Genomic DNA, 16,206 nt, shown 5'->3' with positions numbered 1-16,206 from the left:
CAAGGACTGTCAGTTCTGCAGAAGGTTCTGGACACAGCAGCAGAGCATAACTGGCTTGTGACCTCCGTGAACGTGGAGACAATGACAGAAGCATCCTTCCTCAAAGTGTTCCAGGACCTGGACAAAAGAAAGGAGGGCCAGATCATCATTGACTGTGAGCTGGAGAGACTCACCTCCATCCTGAAGAAGGTAATTGGCTCTCGCCAATCTTATTACTGTCATACATGTGGTCAGGTGCTCCAAATGATTTTTTGAGATTCAAATTTTCCATCCAAATGGAGCATGTTCTTTGCTTTAAAAGTACTAAGTCCAGCTAAATATATCTTTTAACCAAGTCAAACAGCTAGTTAGTCATCTGTAATGCTGCTAATAATCGTGCCATTATGAAGAAATTAGTATCATTGGCAGGCTCATATGACTCAACTTAAAATGCAATTCTGAGCTCGAGTACTTGGATGAAGCCTGTGGCTGCTCTTATCAGATGGAGTGGCGTGTGCAACAGGCCCCAAGATGCTCTCTCTCTCTCATAGACCGCCGAGGACGGAGCAGATAAATAACACTGAGCTGACATTTGGGGTTGGCAGCGGAGCCATAGTGACGCGTCACTTTCTCTGTCACCTCTCTCCACTGCCTGGAGGAGGAGGAAGCGTCCTGTTACTGTAATTAATGAGAGCGTGCCTTTTCTTCCCTTTTTCTCCTTTTCTCTATTTCATGACTCAAACAGAAGACCCTCAACAGGCCATGTTGTGTTATTGATAGCATGGTGCCCACAGTTAAGGCTGTTGCATCATTTGGTGGCAATTTGCACAGCATGTCTAGACAAATTTTTCCTCTGTGAAAGCAATCATCCATCACCATGCGTCCACCAATCATACCGTAAAACAACATTGGTGTAATTTCCCCCACTTTGATTCACATTCTTTCGCTAACACCGGGGGCCAGACGGTTTAATTGAGGAAAAACACATTTGTGTGCATGTTTTTCATAGCTCTCTTAGCACGCAAGATGTTGTGTGGAGCTTTTTAGTTATGATTATTTTCTATTTTAAAGGTCCCGTTTTTCGTGTTTTTTTGAAGCTTTGATTGTGTTTATAGTGTGCAATATAACATGTGTTCATGTTTCGTGTGTAAAAAAACACAGTATTTTTCACATAATTTACTTATCTGTATACCGCTGTTTCCACTGTCATAAAAACAGGCTGATGACTTCCTTGTTCTATGAAGTCCCTCCTTCAGAAATACGTAACGAGTTCTGATTGTGCCTGTGTTGTGATTCGACAGCACTTTAGTGCATCTTGCCCGGAAAGGTCACGCCTCTTACCATAACGTGGAGATGCACGCGCTCAGTGTTATTGTAAACATGTCTTTAATTTTACTCTATCAATTTGAGCCGGAATCAGACCCGGTGATTGGACTGCGGGATGAAAATAACAGCGTTTCGACGACATGGCGACAAACACACTCTACAAACACAACTCTTGTGTATTCCTGTGGGCGGAGGTTAGTCAAAGAACTGTTTTAGTGACGTCATTAAAGAAGGAAGTAGAGGGATGTAGTCCAAACTGGCCGTTCGATGTAGGCGACTTCTGTTAAATAAAATATCTCGCTTGGCATTGAACCTTGAGCTTTAAAATTTTACAGATTTTATTTATACTCTAACAACAACATTACACACTAACTAAAGTTTGAAACATGGGATCACGAAGAACGGGACCTTTAAAGACCCCAGTAGTTTGTCAAACACAGTTTACCCCTTTAGTAAGAAATGAAGGCATCATTATTTTTGGTCTATGTTCCAGTATGTGCATCTGCTACAGTTTTTTTGTCAATGTTTTGGAACATATTATCATATAGATCGCCTCAAAGCTTAAAGGGTTAGTTCACCCAAAAATGAAAATTATGTCATTAATGACTCATCCTCATGTCGTTCCAAATCCGTAAGACCTCCGTTCATCTTCGGAACACAGTTTAAGATATTTTAGATTTAGTCCGAGAGCTTTCTGTCCCTCCATTGAAAATGTATGTACGGTATACTGTCCATGTCCAGAAAGCTAATAAAAACATCATCAAAGTAGTCCATGTGACATCAGAGGGTTAGTTAGAAGTTTTTGAAGCATCGAAAATACATTTTGGTCCAAAAATAACAAAAACTACGACTTTATTCAGCATTGTATTCTCTTCCCGGTCTGTTGTCAGTCCGCATTCACGACTCCGCAGTGACGCTGCTGACGTGTTATCTGGTGCGCCCGAGCTTCGTTTACAGTCTGAGGGAGACGCACGCTGTAAACAAAACAGCCTTTGCAAACATGTCTAAGGATTTCGACACAGAGGAAGGCTTGCATTTTTTTGCTCAGCCATATTTATTTGAACCCGAATACACGGACGAAGAACTAAGAACGATGGAAGAAGCTACGTCAGCAGCGTCACTGCGGAGTCATGAACGCGGATTGACAACAGACCCGGAAGAGAAGACATTGCTGAATAAAGTCGTAGTTTTTGTTATTTTTGGACCAAAATGTATTTTTGATGATTCAAAAAATTCTAACTAACCCACTGATGTCACATGGACTACTTTGATGATGTTTTTATTACCTTTCTGGACATGGACAGTATACCGTACATACATTTTCAATGGAGGGACAGAAAGCTCTCGGACTAAATCTAAAATATCTTAAACTGTGTTCCGAAGATGAGCGGAGGTCGGGTTTGGAACGACATGAGGGTGAGTCATTAATGACATAATTTTCATTTTTGGGTGAACTAACCCTTTAAGGTGCAGTCACATTTATCATTGCTCTATGAAATTTCCCAAGTGAAATCCAGTCATTTCAATAGGAATCCATGCGATCCATTTTGCTTGTGTTCAAGTTGGTAACTCAAATGTGCCGTGTTAACCAAAAGAAAGCTGCTTGATTTTAAAGTGATTTCGGTAACACTTTACTTGAAGGGGTGTGCATAAGACTGACATGACACCTTCATAATCATGACATGACACGTGTCATGAATATGAAGGAGGTTTTATGAATATTTAAGTGTCATTCGCTCAGTTATGTCATTTTTAATGCAAAGATGACATTGTTTGAGATGTCCGAGTTATGACAACTTGACATAAACCAATACATCATAACATGTCAATGTCTTTGTCATGACAACTTGACATTATTTAGCTTTATGGGTTAACATCACATTAAACTGTCATGAGGTTGGTTTTGACATTGGCTGTCATGAGGCCATTATAATAGTGTCATGAATATGTATCTTGAGCTCAAGTACAGTGGTACAAATTGAACTTGTCATTAAAATGTCATTAAGTGACAATACTCTGACAAATAATTTTATAACAGCGTCATGACTATTTTTCATTTCATGTTTTTTTTTTTTTTGTTCTTTGTTTTTTTTAAGTTTCCTCCAACAGAAGGTCAGATAATAGACAATTTCAAATTTCTTAAAAAAGATGACACTGTTATAAAATAATGGTAACACTTTATTTTAGGGTATTTTAACTAGTTGCTTATTACTATTAGCATTCATATGGCTAAAATATTGGCTATTTATTAGTACTTATAAAGCACATATTAATGCCTTATTCTGCATGATCTTATTCTACATTCTTAATCCTACCCAATACCTAAACCTAACAATTAACTATAATAAGCAGTAAATTAAGAGTTTATTGAGGGAAAAGTCATAGTTAATCGTTTATATGTGTTCCCTATACTGAAGTGTTACCAAAATAATGTAATGTAATGTTAACCCATAAAGCTAAGTAGTTTTTTAAGTTTGATAATTAATCTGCTATGTCATGTTTATGACAGGTTATGATGTTTTGCTAATGTCAAGTTGTCATGACAAAGACACTGACAGGTTATGATGTATTGGTTTATGTCAAGTTGTCGTAACAAAGACATCTCAAACAATGTCATCTTTGCATTAAAAATGACATAATTGAGCGAATGACACTTAATGACAGTTGTCATAAACATTCATGAAACCTCCTTCATATTCATGACACGTGTCATGTCAAGATTATGAAGGTGTCATGTCAGTCTTATGCACACCCCTTCAAGTAAAGTGTTACCGTGATTTCTGTGTGAGTGGTGCTGTATGCATCGCTACACTATTGACAATAGACAACAGACCTTTTTCGCCCACAAAATTCTGAAGAATTTTTGCTAATGTAACTGTACCCTTACAGACATGGACTAAAAGGACTAAAAATGTTTTTGAAGACTTCTCTTTCATTCCTGTTAAAGGGAAAGTTCAAAGCTCAAAAATGAAAATTCTGTCATCATTTACTTAATCATTTCATTCTAAACCTGTATGACTTTTTTTCTTCTGCAGAAACTAAAAGAAGATATTATGTTTCACAGAAGAAGTCATTCATGTTTGGAACAACACAATGTTGAGTTTTAGATTTTTGGGTGAACTCTCTCTTTAATGTTGATCACAGCATTGAAATACACAAGAAGACTAAGCTGTGTCCTTGTCAGTAGAGTTCCCTGCCCCGGGCAGGCCTGCCGGATGAAATCTTTCTGGGGTCACCATTAATAAGTAATGTTACTGTCTGTCATGGCCACAAGCTAATGTCAGCTTTCACAACTTCAGTTTACAGAGAAGTGTGTTCTTCACGATCGCTCATTATTATTTCTGAGCACCCCATTACTCCTGCACATCCCTAGTACATGCAGAGGATTTTCTTTATTTAAAGCCATAGAACAATATAACAGTTTGATAGTGTCAAAGTCTTTGGTACCCATTGACACCGCACACTACTCACTCACATACATCCACACAGGTTAAAGCTGCGACCCTCGGTGTGTACCAAACAGAACCGAGAGCGCTGCTAATGTGTTCCTCCCCCGTCAGCTTATGACTCATTGTTTTTCACCACTGTTGTACTCTTCATGCCTGCAGAGGCATTGTTATCTCTATAGCCACACAAAAGAAAACGTACATCACAAATCTTCATTCCTCTCATCTCTGTTACTCTGAAAACATTGCCATCTTGATTCTGAAACACCCCAAACTCAGTATAAAGATGAAAGCCCAGGATTGTAGTCATTTTATGGAGATTGGTGGGTGTATGCTTAGAGAAAATGTGCTGTTGTTATTTAAATGTTACGTTTATGCATTTTGCAGACAGTTTCATCAAAGTGACTTACATTGCATGTAAGATACACATTTTATCAGTTCATGCATTTGCTAGGAATTGAAAATATAACTTGGCTGTGTACTGTTTGAGGTAAAGGAACACTAAATAATAATAATATTAATTAAATTGGTTGTTTAAATAATAATAAGAACAATAATATAGTAAAGTAAAATTTATTTCTATAACGCTTTTCACAATACATATTGTTTAAAAGCAGCTTTACAGAAAATTATACATTAACTACTTACAATTGATGATTGCAGTGAAAAACAAAATATATATATAATACTTTTTTGCAGTTATGTGTGATAATACAGTAAATATTCTATTACAGTGTTATTTATTAATATTTGTGGGTTTACTGTTGTAAATAAGCATTTATATATTGCTGAGTACTCCAAAAATTAATAATGACCGTCTTATTTATTGGTTTATTTCAGATCATCGAGCTGGGGAAGAATGTGAAGAGTTACCACTACATCCTAGCAAACCTGGTAAGCTAAAAAAAAAACGCAGCACTATGAGAGATCTTATGACTAAACCTCAGCATGAGGCTTTCAAATGTCACCACTACTCTTGATATTACAGGTGATTTGCATATTTTCACTACTGACCAATCATAAGAAGCTGCTCACTATGACTAACAGATGAGATGTTATGTAAACCTTGCCTGGAGAGCTGCTCTGTGAATATGAAAAACTACAAGTGATTTTTGCAGTCTTTGTCTGTAGGTGTGCTCAACGTATGAGAATGGAGGGCTAAATTGATTTAAACAGAAATGATGATAATCGCAGCATTAATATGCTGTGGTGTGCTTCTGGATGGCACACTGCTGAGAATTTTAAATTAAACCGGTCTGGTCGGTTTGTTAGATGTAATTGTAAATGATAAATGATAAAGGTTGCAAAGCAATAAAGAAAGATTTGCAACTGCCTGCTATTTCCATAATGGCCAAATTTTAAGAAGTGAACAAATTACTCCCAGTGTCCTACGACAGGGAGCTCAATTCTATTTACACTGTGTTTGCATGTGTGAGCACGTGTGTGTGTGTGTGTGTGTGTGTGTGCGCGCGCATACATGGACGTTAGTATCTGAGTGGATGCTCGTGTAAGCTTCCCCTCTGCGTCCAAGCCTTTTGGGTGAAGGCTAGTTTCTATAGTAACATCACCAACTCACTGCACCACATTTACAGGGACACCAAGCGGAAAAAGATACAACTCCATCCAGTCAAGAGATATGGACACCTGCTTCAGGTACATCAGAGAGGAGAGAATGGGGAAATATTGATTTTAAAATTAAAATCAATCATCATTTTAACAATCCAGATATTTATTCTTAAAATTCCAAGAATTATCTTTTACTTTAAGTCTGTTTATATCAGAGGATGTGTGGCTCCTGTTATTTGTTTTTAAAATGAATATTTTCGTAATAAAAAAGCTGGTTCCCTGTACCAGCATTTACCCCATGACTTTTCCATCTTTAGCACCACAATAAAAGAAATATTTTTTTCACAGTATGTGACTGTTAAAGTGCAGTCACATTAGCTTAGAGATGTATGAAGCACAGAAGTCCCTTTCAAACCAGGCAGATATGACCAACCTTATATGCCACTTATTTTAGTAAATCAATAATATGCAGTATGACCAGCATAGCCAGATTTACATAAAAATGACTTTTATGATATATATTTTTTTAAATTAATAGTTTTGAGTCAGTCTAAAACTGTACAATTACTGAGAGAATATGAAGAGTTTGGTTCCAAAATGCACTAACTCCATTTTGATTAATTTGAGTAAAAAGGCAATTTTTTTACCAAGAAAGTGGCAAGATGAAAACCACTATTTTCTGTTTCAGACATTCACATAGCATCTTTTGGTTATAAAAACATTAAAAATTAAAATCTACATTTTTATTTTAAAAATTTTATTATAAAAATGTATTATTTTTTCCCAAAATGCAATAAATCCATGACAATTTTTTTTTTTCAAAATGCAATTAATCCATCAATATAAAAGTTATTTTTCAAATTGAAAATACACAACAAAGTAAGTTGATTCACATATATGACAGAGTCTAAACTTTGCCAATATTTATCTTATATACAGACATTTCACTAAAAATACATTCAGCCGTCGCTCCCAAAATGAATTCAACGGGTCATCTTGTTAATGTTATAAATTATTTGTTACCGATTAAAGAGTATCTGGCGCCACCGCACGGTTAAATAAACACATTTGCTGAGGGCATTGATATTAAAAACGGCTTTTTAAAAAGGCTTCAATGTTTACAGTGCATGGAATGGTGCACTGTGAATGGTTGAAGGTGGATATATCGCGTTCTGCAGAAAAAGGAGACTGGCGTTTGTCACGTTTTGGAAAGAAAGGGAGAAAACATTACAGAATAACACGACGGATATCGCATTTTGCGCAAATTTAATAAATGACTTTTCAATACCGACCAGATACAATACTGATTTTGGTGGAAACTCAATTTTTTTGAAAATGGCGCTTATCGCGAACCAAACGCTTCATATGTAAAGACAAACTGACAATATAACTGAAAAATACCCAAATGATTCATAATAGAATCAAATCAAATTGGAGCCTTAATCAATTAAGATTAAATCAATTTGAGAGCGCGTGAATATGAATTGAATTTGAATTTAGAAACCTGTGCTCATATATGTTGAGTGAGAGAAAGATTTGCCATTTCACTTTAAAGGAATCAGACTGACAAAAACGTCACCCTACAATTGCTTTTAAACCAAAAAAGGAAAATGAGGAGCTTCCTCTCGATTTTTGCAGTGTTGTGGAAATCTCTTAATGGTGTAAAGCAGAGAGAGGTTATGCAGGTTATCATACTGCATGTTAAGGAGACAAGTCCTTTCATATCTCACATTCTGACTGATGTTCTCATGTCTTGCACTTGACTGATGTGATTTGAGAACTTATAATGAGAATACAAGTGTTTTTACCCAAAATCTTGCATTCCTTAAATCATTCACTTGGTTTACAGCGAGTTTGTGTAGGATCAGATGCGCAAAAGCCATCACTGTAGTTCTAGAGTGGGAGGACCGCCTGCGCCTGAAATTGAGAATAATTAGGCTGAGCCAAGAGAACAAGATTGGCAAAAACTGACGAAATTCGTCAAAAACCTGTAATCAATTCCATTAGTCACATACAACTGAAGGACATCATCAGTGGTGCCTTGTTCCAGGAAACAGGATGTCACTGTTGCTATGAGAGCAGATAGTTGACATGAGAAGGAATGCCAAAAGACGTGCTGCTGAAAGAAAAAACAGAACGATGCAGCCAATCATGAGAGAGCAGTGGCAGTGCTTCAAAAAGCAGCTTGCTGTTGTAATCAGAGACATCTGAAATGACTCCTGGCCCCATTTCTCGATTGGTTATAGACTCCAAGGGCCCTATCATACACCCAGCGCAATGCGGCGCCATGTGCGATGCAAGTGTTTTTTGCTAGTTTCAGCATGACGCTGTTATCATTTCACGTCCTGTGCAACATTGTTTAAATAGCAAATGTATTTGCACCCATTTGTGCACCCATGGGCTTTCCTGTCGGAAAATGAAGCGAGTTCAGGCGCATTGTTGGTGCATTGCTATTTTGAGGCAACTGAAACCTGGTCTAAAGTCAATGGCACAATTTATTTTGTTGTTGTTATTTAAAGAGAGCATTAGTAATTTGTGCCTACACTTATTACACTCACAGGGATGCACAGCAGCACACAAACCTGCCAAATATTAAAAATAAAATGATTACAATGTAAAAGATTATTATTGTGTGCATAAAGATAAAAATGCTTTGGTGGAATCCGGCTTGTCCTGTAGATGGTCTGCTGATCCGTTTCCTCGCTAGAGAAGCGTTCAGTTTTTCTGCTTGCAAATTCCTCCATGTAAATACCGAATGCGCAATGGCACGAGCGCAACTGCCTTTGTAAAGGGAATGGGAGATGAGACTCTGATTGGTTTATTGCATGTTATGCCCAAAACACACACATTATTCATTAAGAGAATAGGGACAACATTTTAGATCATGCACCAGGCACGCCGACCATTTTTCCCGTCATTAAACTAGCAAAAGTGGATTCGGACATGCCCCAAGTGCGCTTTAGACCATGTGCTTAGATCATTAAAATAAGGCCTCTAGAGTCCCTTGGTGTGTTTAACTAGGCAGATTCAATTCAAGGCAAACATCATTATTACTGTTAGGCCTACTAACTCCTGCTAAATCATTCAACTTAATTCAACTTAAACTTGAATTCCAACTTAAACTTATTTCAATTAACTGCCAAACATTTCTAATTTTCATTTATGTTTTTAATTTTATTTTATTTCAGCTTTATTTCAATTACCAAAAATTACTTTTAAAGGTGCCATCGAAGGTTTTTTACAAGATGTAATATAAGTCTAAGGTGTCCCCTGAATGTGTCTGTGAAGTTCAGCTCAAAATATCCAATAGATTTTTTTAAATAAATTTTTTTAACTGCCTATTTTGAGGCATAATTAGAAATGCGCCGATTCAGGCTGCGGCTCCTTTAATTGTTCGCGCTCTCCGCCCCCTCCCGAGCTCTTGACTCTATCATTGCATAAACAAAGTTCACACAGCTAATATTACCCTCAAAATGGACTTTTACAAAGTGTTCGTCATGCAGCATGTCTAATCGCGTAAGTATAGTATTTATTTGGATGTTTACATTTGATTCTGAATGAGTTTGATAGTGCTCCGTGGCTAAAGCTAACATTACACACTGTTGGAGAGATTTATAAAGAATGAAGTTGTGTTTATGCATTATACAGACTGCAAGTGTTTAAAAATGAAATGTGGTAACTTTAACCACATTTAACAGTACATTAACAACATGCTAATGAAACATTTAGAAAGACAATTTACAAATATCACTAAAAATATCATGTAATCATGGATCATGTCAGTTATTATCGCTCCATCTGCCATTTTGCTTGCTTACCTAGTCTGATGATTCAGCTGTGCACAGATCCAGACGTTAATACTGGCTTGTCTAATGCCTTGAACATGGGCTGGCATATGCAAATATTGGGGGCGTACATATTAATGATCCCGACTGTTACGTAACAGTCGGTGTTATGTTGAGATTCGCCTGTTCTTCGGAGGTCTTTTAAACAAATGAGATTTATAAGAAGGAGGAAACAATGGAGTTTGAGACTCACTGTATGTCATTTCCATGTACTGAACTCTAGTTATTCAACGATGCCGAGGTAAATTCAATTTTCAATTCGATGGCACCTTTAATAGTTTTAGTTTTAGTTTTAATTAACAATAACAACACTGCTTCACTATAGTTGTTGCGAGTGTTGGGCTACGGTTGCCATTATTGGACCTATGACCTAGTGGTTAGTCCATGTTTTTCCACACCATTAAGCTTTGTCCCTATAAAGTTAAAGATTGGAATGACTAAATAAGTACGACCTGTCAAAATAAGAAATTTGGACCATTTATGTTTCTGATTTGCGAGTTTTTGAAGCGTCTCCATAAGAGTTTTGCTTTTTGAAATCAGTGAAAGCTTCTTTCTGCAAACTGCTTGACTTTGTTTTCTCCTTTAATTTAGTATAAATTTGTTTGGTGAATGAGTTCTTGATTGCCTGTCTGTAGAGTAGACAGTAGTCAATGTTGATTGAGGGAAGAATGTGCCGTGTCTCAGACTTGAGAGCTCGTGATGACACGCGTCCCAGTTGTGGGCTCAGTAACAGCACGGCATAATATGTGCAGTGATGCAGACAGCCTGCGTATCTCTGATTGCCTTCTTCACTCTCACCACAGAGAGTGATGAGGCTGTGAAACGAGGTTGCATGACGCTTTAGCCCTGAGGCCAGCCGTGTGATAACACTTCCCTCCAAGAATTGATTTGACGTTACAGGATACTTTGAGTTGTCCTTGTGGAATGGTAGATTCCAATAGGGAGACTTTTATTTTGGTCAGGGGGATTTTGCCCTAAAATCGGGGACCCCCTGGGGTCCGCAAGGGGATACTGAGGGATCTGGAGAAAAGTTATGTAGAAAATGTATAAATAAATAATTATGATATATATATATATATATATACATCAACATCAACATATATATGAAAAGATGCACTACCCCACTACACTAAATTTTACTGACCCCAGACTTTTTAACAGAAGTAAATAGTTGCCTTTATGTTTTTGCAAAGGGGTTTCTATTTTTTTTGGGATGTGTGGCACCATAATATTTAGGTTGACAGCCCCTCCTTCTGCATATTTAAATTAGTGGGAAATATGGGACTTGCCTGCAGTGCCGTTTCATTTTTGCCTGTCAGGTAAGATGTCAGATCATGATTTGTTTGATTGCCCAGCGACAATGTCAAATGTAACAAATGTCTTTAAGAATTGTGTCAAATAGTCTGACAAAAAAAACACTGATAATGCATAGTCTGTCAAGTATATAATACAGCTGTATGTTTCTGACCATTACTTTATGCGTGCGGGACGGTATTTGAGGTAAGACACAAGCGTGAGGTCATGTTAGAAGCATAGTGAGTCTTGTTCATTGTCCTACGGAGCAGATGTTCCCAGGGTACACACGGATATACTGCTCCAGGGGGACCAAGCGTGTTAAGGGATAAAAGATCAAAGATCAACACACTTACAGCCTGACAAGGGCTATTACACTCAAAACTGAGTATGACACACCACACCAACATTTTTTGTCGTTGAGCCAAACACAAACACATTTGTATTTGAGCCTATATGAGTAAATAGACAGCTTCATGAAATGAAACATTCCTTGTAATACTTTAGGTTCGATTCTGTTCAGTATGATCTCAGGTACGGAGAGTGTGTGTGGCCGCTCTGGGGAAGCTTACCTCAGCTGATTGGATTGTCCTTGAATTACTGAATAGAGCCATTGGGATTAAAGACAAACCTCCAGCAAACTTTCATGATGTGCCACTGTTTTTTTTCCTTCCAATTCCTATTCACAGCTCCTGCATTTTCCAGCACCACATCGGATAACAACCAAGCTTTCTTGGATAACCAGTCTCAGTGGATGAAAGGGATTAGCCTTTTTCATTAAGTGACTGACCCAACCATTCTTTCTATTATAATTTTAAACCCTGAATTACATTTTACAGCCCTCCACAGACCCGGCCTCATGCTCTCTCGCTGCACTTGACCATTATTGTGGAAATGACTCCCTCTGCTGCGAATTGAACTTCCATTTCTCGTCAAGGTCTTACGTTGGATTTATTTTAACAATCGCGAGGAATTCGTCATCGTTTTTGATCCCATATTGGTTTCCCTTTTCAAATTAGCCAATTACTTGCCTTTAATGATTGACCTTTGGTTGAAATTGGATTCTATCTTCGTATTTTCTTACTATGGAAAGCTACTGTGTGCTTTACTGTAACTGAATGTTCTCTGTTCTCCTGTAGGGATTTCTGGACATCGACCTGACAGAGTTTAAGAAGGGTGAGGCGAATGTAACAGGCTTCCAGCTGGTGAACTACGCAAACCCTAATGTCAGTAGGACAGTGCAGCAGTGGATGGACTTTGAAAACAAAGACGCCAAAGTTCCCAAGCGCGGACTGAAGGTGAGGCACTCAATGTAAAGAACAGATATAAAACGAAATAAATTAAATGTACTTCTCATATGTCTTTCTTCATTCTTTATGCAGTATACTGGAGCTCTCACATATGATGGGGTCAAAGTCATGTCCACAGCCTTCCAGAACCTCCGCAGGCAGAGGATAGATATATCTCGCCGTGGAAATGCTGGAGAATGTCTGGCCAACCCACCAGCACCTTGGGGCCAGGGCATTGATATTCAGAGAGCACTTCAACAGGTATCTTGCCCTGCAGGGACTGCACTCAGACAAAAATATTTTTGAACGAACACAGTGTTCACAAACATAAACGTTCCATCTGCAAGACTGACACTGGTTCTAATCTATTCTGAGTGCACAAAATGAAAGCCCAATAAGCAAATTACATCTTTATTTTGTCTCATAAAGTTCACATTGATTCACCAAAGAGACCATCACAATCAAATGTGACACTGCAGATAATAAAGCCTGTTGGCGATAAACATTTACGCTGGTCCTAACAGCACATGACAAGTTATATTTACAAAGAGAGAGAGAGAAAGAACACCTGGCTTTGTTGTGTTACCCTTAGGCAAATGTTTGTCTCTTCACCTTGGGCAGCGTATGAATATTTAAGCATAGAATTTGGCAGATGAGGTTTAGGAGAATTTGTTAGCAGAAACCAAATGTGACTTATTGGAAGTCTTTAGAAATGCCCTCTGATTGAGAAGCTGTATACAAATTGGTATTTTCTTCCAGTCATGGCATGTGTTTCTCCATTTCACTTAACTTAATTATAAGTGTGAGGATGTCCAAGCAATGTAGTAGACTCAGTGTGTAGCATTCTTCTTCCAGAGGTAGACTCTGTCTCACAGTTGCCCATGGCTGTGTCTGATGAGAGTCTGATGTGTGCTGGACTGAGGCAATTTGGTCCATCTGCTGGGAGACCGTGGAGATTGATGTTCAACTCGGTCAATTAACTCCATCATTCGGCCTGGGAGACATTCTGTACTGTACACACAGAAGAGGCGCTGTGAGAGATGTACAGCCTTCTGGGGAAGAGTACTTTATTACTAAAGAAAGAAAGAAAGAAAGAAAGAAAGAGAGAGAAGACTGTCATCTTCTCTGTGTTTTTTCTCAGGTTCGGATTGAAGGCTTAACGGGACACATTCAGTTTAACGAAAAAGGACGAAGGACAAACTACACTGTCAGTGTGATGGAGCTCAGGCCGACGGGACCAAAGAAAGTGAGTACTTAAATATCAGGGAAAGGATTATGAAGCCTCTCAATGTGACAGACTGTTTCACACTTCTCAGATGGATTTCTTCACTTATAGTTTAAACGAAACATTCTCAGAATTTATAAGCTCAAGTATATGGTTATTGTTTCAGCAATTCACTCTGGCCTAACTAAATGAGCTCTGTATTTCATGTAGTGTGTCCTGTGGGATATCTAAGAAAGGTTTCTCATGATGCTCAAGTTCCTGTCCCTGATTTGATCTTTTCTCAGGTGGGTTACTGGAATGAGGATGAGAAATTTGTGAGCACGGCGGCCTACATGCCAGGCAGTAATGATACTTCCGGACTACAGAACCGCACATATATTGTTACCACTATTCTGGTATGTCTTTAAATCGTTTTTGTGATTTACTGGTTTAAAGGGTTAGTTCACCCAAAAATGAAAATAATGTTATTTATTTCTCACCCTCATGTCGTTCTACACCCGTAAGACCTTCGTTCATCTTCGTAACACAAATTAAGATATTTTTGATGAAATTTGATGGCTCTGTGAGGCCTCTATTGCCAGCAATGTCACTGAACCTGAAATGTGTCCAGAAAAGTACTAAAGACATATTTAAAACAGTTCATGTGAGTACAGTGGTTATACCTTAATATTATAAAGCGACGAGAATACATTTGTGCTCCAAAACCCCCCAAAAATAATGACTTTTCAACAATATCTAGTGATGGGCGATTTAAAAACACTTCATGAAGCCTTTATGAATCTTTTGTTCCAAATCAGTGAAAAAATCACATGACTTTGGCACTCCAAACCACTGATTTGGAATAAAAGATTCATAAAGCTTCGAAGTGTTTTGAAATCACCCATCACTAGATATTGCTGAAGTCATTATTTTGGGGGGGTTGGCGTACAAAAAGTATTCTCGTCGCTTTATAATATTACGGTAGAACCACTGAACTCACATCTTGAGAGGTTCAGTGAATGGAGGCCTCACTGAGCAATCAGATTTCATCAAAAATATCTTAATTTGTGTTCCGAAGATGAACGAAGATCTTGCGGGTGTAGAACGACATGAGGGTGAGTAATTAATGACATTATTTTCATTTTTGGGTGATCTAATCCTTTAAGCTTGTGCTGGTCTGAAAACACATTAAATGTTATACTATTGTTCAAAGAAATTCGGGTCAGTAAGATTTTTTTTAAACAAATGAATACTTTTATTTGGCAAGAATGCATTAAACTGATCAAAAGTGGCAGTAACAACATTTATGTTACGAAAAAAAAATTCTTATGCACCAAATCAGCATTTCTGAAGGATCATGTGACACTGAACTCGAGCAATGGCTGCTACATTTTCAGCTTTGCCATTACAGGAATACATTGCATTTTAAGATATATTTAAATATGAATCAGAGCACTGAATTTCTCTGTCGATGGGTGGTCCAGAGTCCAGGCCCCTCTGACCAGGGCCCTTAGAATCTTCCTAATCTTCCCCCACATTACGCCGCCCCGGGGTCAAATGAAAATACAGGAATTTGGACACAGCCCACCATCTCACAATTGTGCTTTTCCATTTTATTATTTCTTAGAATGGCTGATGCATCACCTCCATGTTTTATCCCTCAGTGTGATGGCGGTAATGCTGTTCTGTGCAGATAAAAGCATGAAGACTCTTCTGTGCTCTGTCTGTAAATGAGACATTATTGCTCCTCCAGCCACAGTTTTCATCTTAAACTTAAAGGGGAACCATGGATTGAATTGCCAGCAGTGGACAAAAGATTCATTTTCCTTTTCTTTATCCTCGTTCAGCAGAGATCTTTGGGCTTAGCCTGCGTTTTAGCGATTCTGTCACAAGTTAGGCTTCAGAGGGCATTTATTAACCTTTCATATGTGGACTGCCCGTCTCTTTCCCAGCTAGAGAGAGGGCAAAGTGAGTGGACTGGCCTCCTGATGGAAGGACGTGGGGGGAATAGGTGATAGGGAAAAAAGGCAGTAATGGATCAACGTGTGGGTTTAGCACTAAGCGCTCACAAGGGTGTAGGATGGATTGCAGGAAATAGTCTGAGCTATGCTGTTTGTCCTACAGAGACTGTTTATCAGAGAGGCTGGGAATAGTGGCATCGCCACGGGTGCTCTAAAGAATGATCTGTTTCTCTGAAAGACAGCATGTTCTGTAGGCCATCTCGGAGGTCTGCATTAGCAGGTAATGAGGTGCCACTG

At 38.3% G+C, this 16,206-nt stretch overlaps 1 protein-coding gene and 1 long non-coding RNA gene across 9 annotated transcripts in view; one reads left to right on the top strand and one right to left on the bottom strand.

Annotated features, from left to right (window-relative positions):
* LOC125259319 overlaps positions 1-16,206 on the bottom strand; it is a 108,582-nt gene that overhangs the window by 28,955 nt on the left and 63,421 nt on the right. The window lies entirely within an intron of this gene.
* Positions 1-16,206, top strand: part of gria1a (glutamate receptor, ionotropic, AMPA 1a) — a 103,058-nt gene that overhangs the window by 49,249 nt on the left and 37,603 nt on the right. For all 8 annotated transcript variants that reach the window (XR_007182772.1, XR_007182771.1, XM_048176892.1 and 5 more), the window contains exons 4-9: positions 5-189; positions 5,592-5,645; positions 12,595-12,753; positions 12,838-13,005; positions 13,886-13,990; positions 14,254-14,364. Coding sequence is in view for 6 of the 8 variants with exons in the window: in XM_048176892.1 (XP_048032849.1) it covers positions 5-189; positions 5,592-5,645; positions 12,595-12,753; positions 12,838-13,005; positions 13,886-13,990; positions 14,254-14,364 (782 nt within the window). In the remaining 2 variants the exon portion in view is untranslated. The remainder of the gene's footprint in view (positions 1-4; positions 190-5,591; positions 5,646-12,594; positions 12,754-12,837; positions 13,006-13,885; positions 13,991-14,253; positions 14,365-16,206) is intronic.

The sequence above is a fragment of the Megalobrama amblycephala genome, linkage group LG23 (assembly GCF_018812025.1).
Source record: "Megalobrama amblycephala isolate DHTTF-2021 linkage group LG23, ASM1881202v1, whole genome shotgun sequence".
NCBI lineage: Eukaryota > Metazoa > Chordata > Actinopteri > Cypriniformes > Xenocyprididae > Megalobrama > Megalobrama amblycephala.
This window is presented reverse-complemented; position numbering and strand designations above follow the sequence as displayed.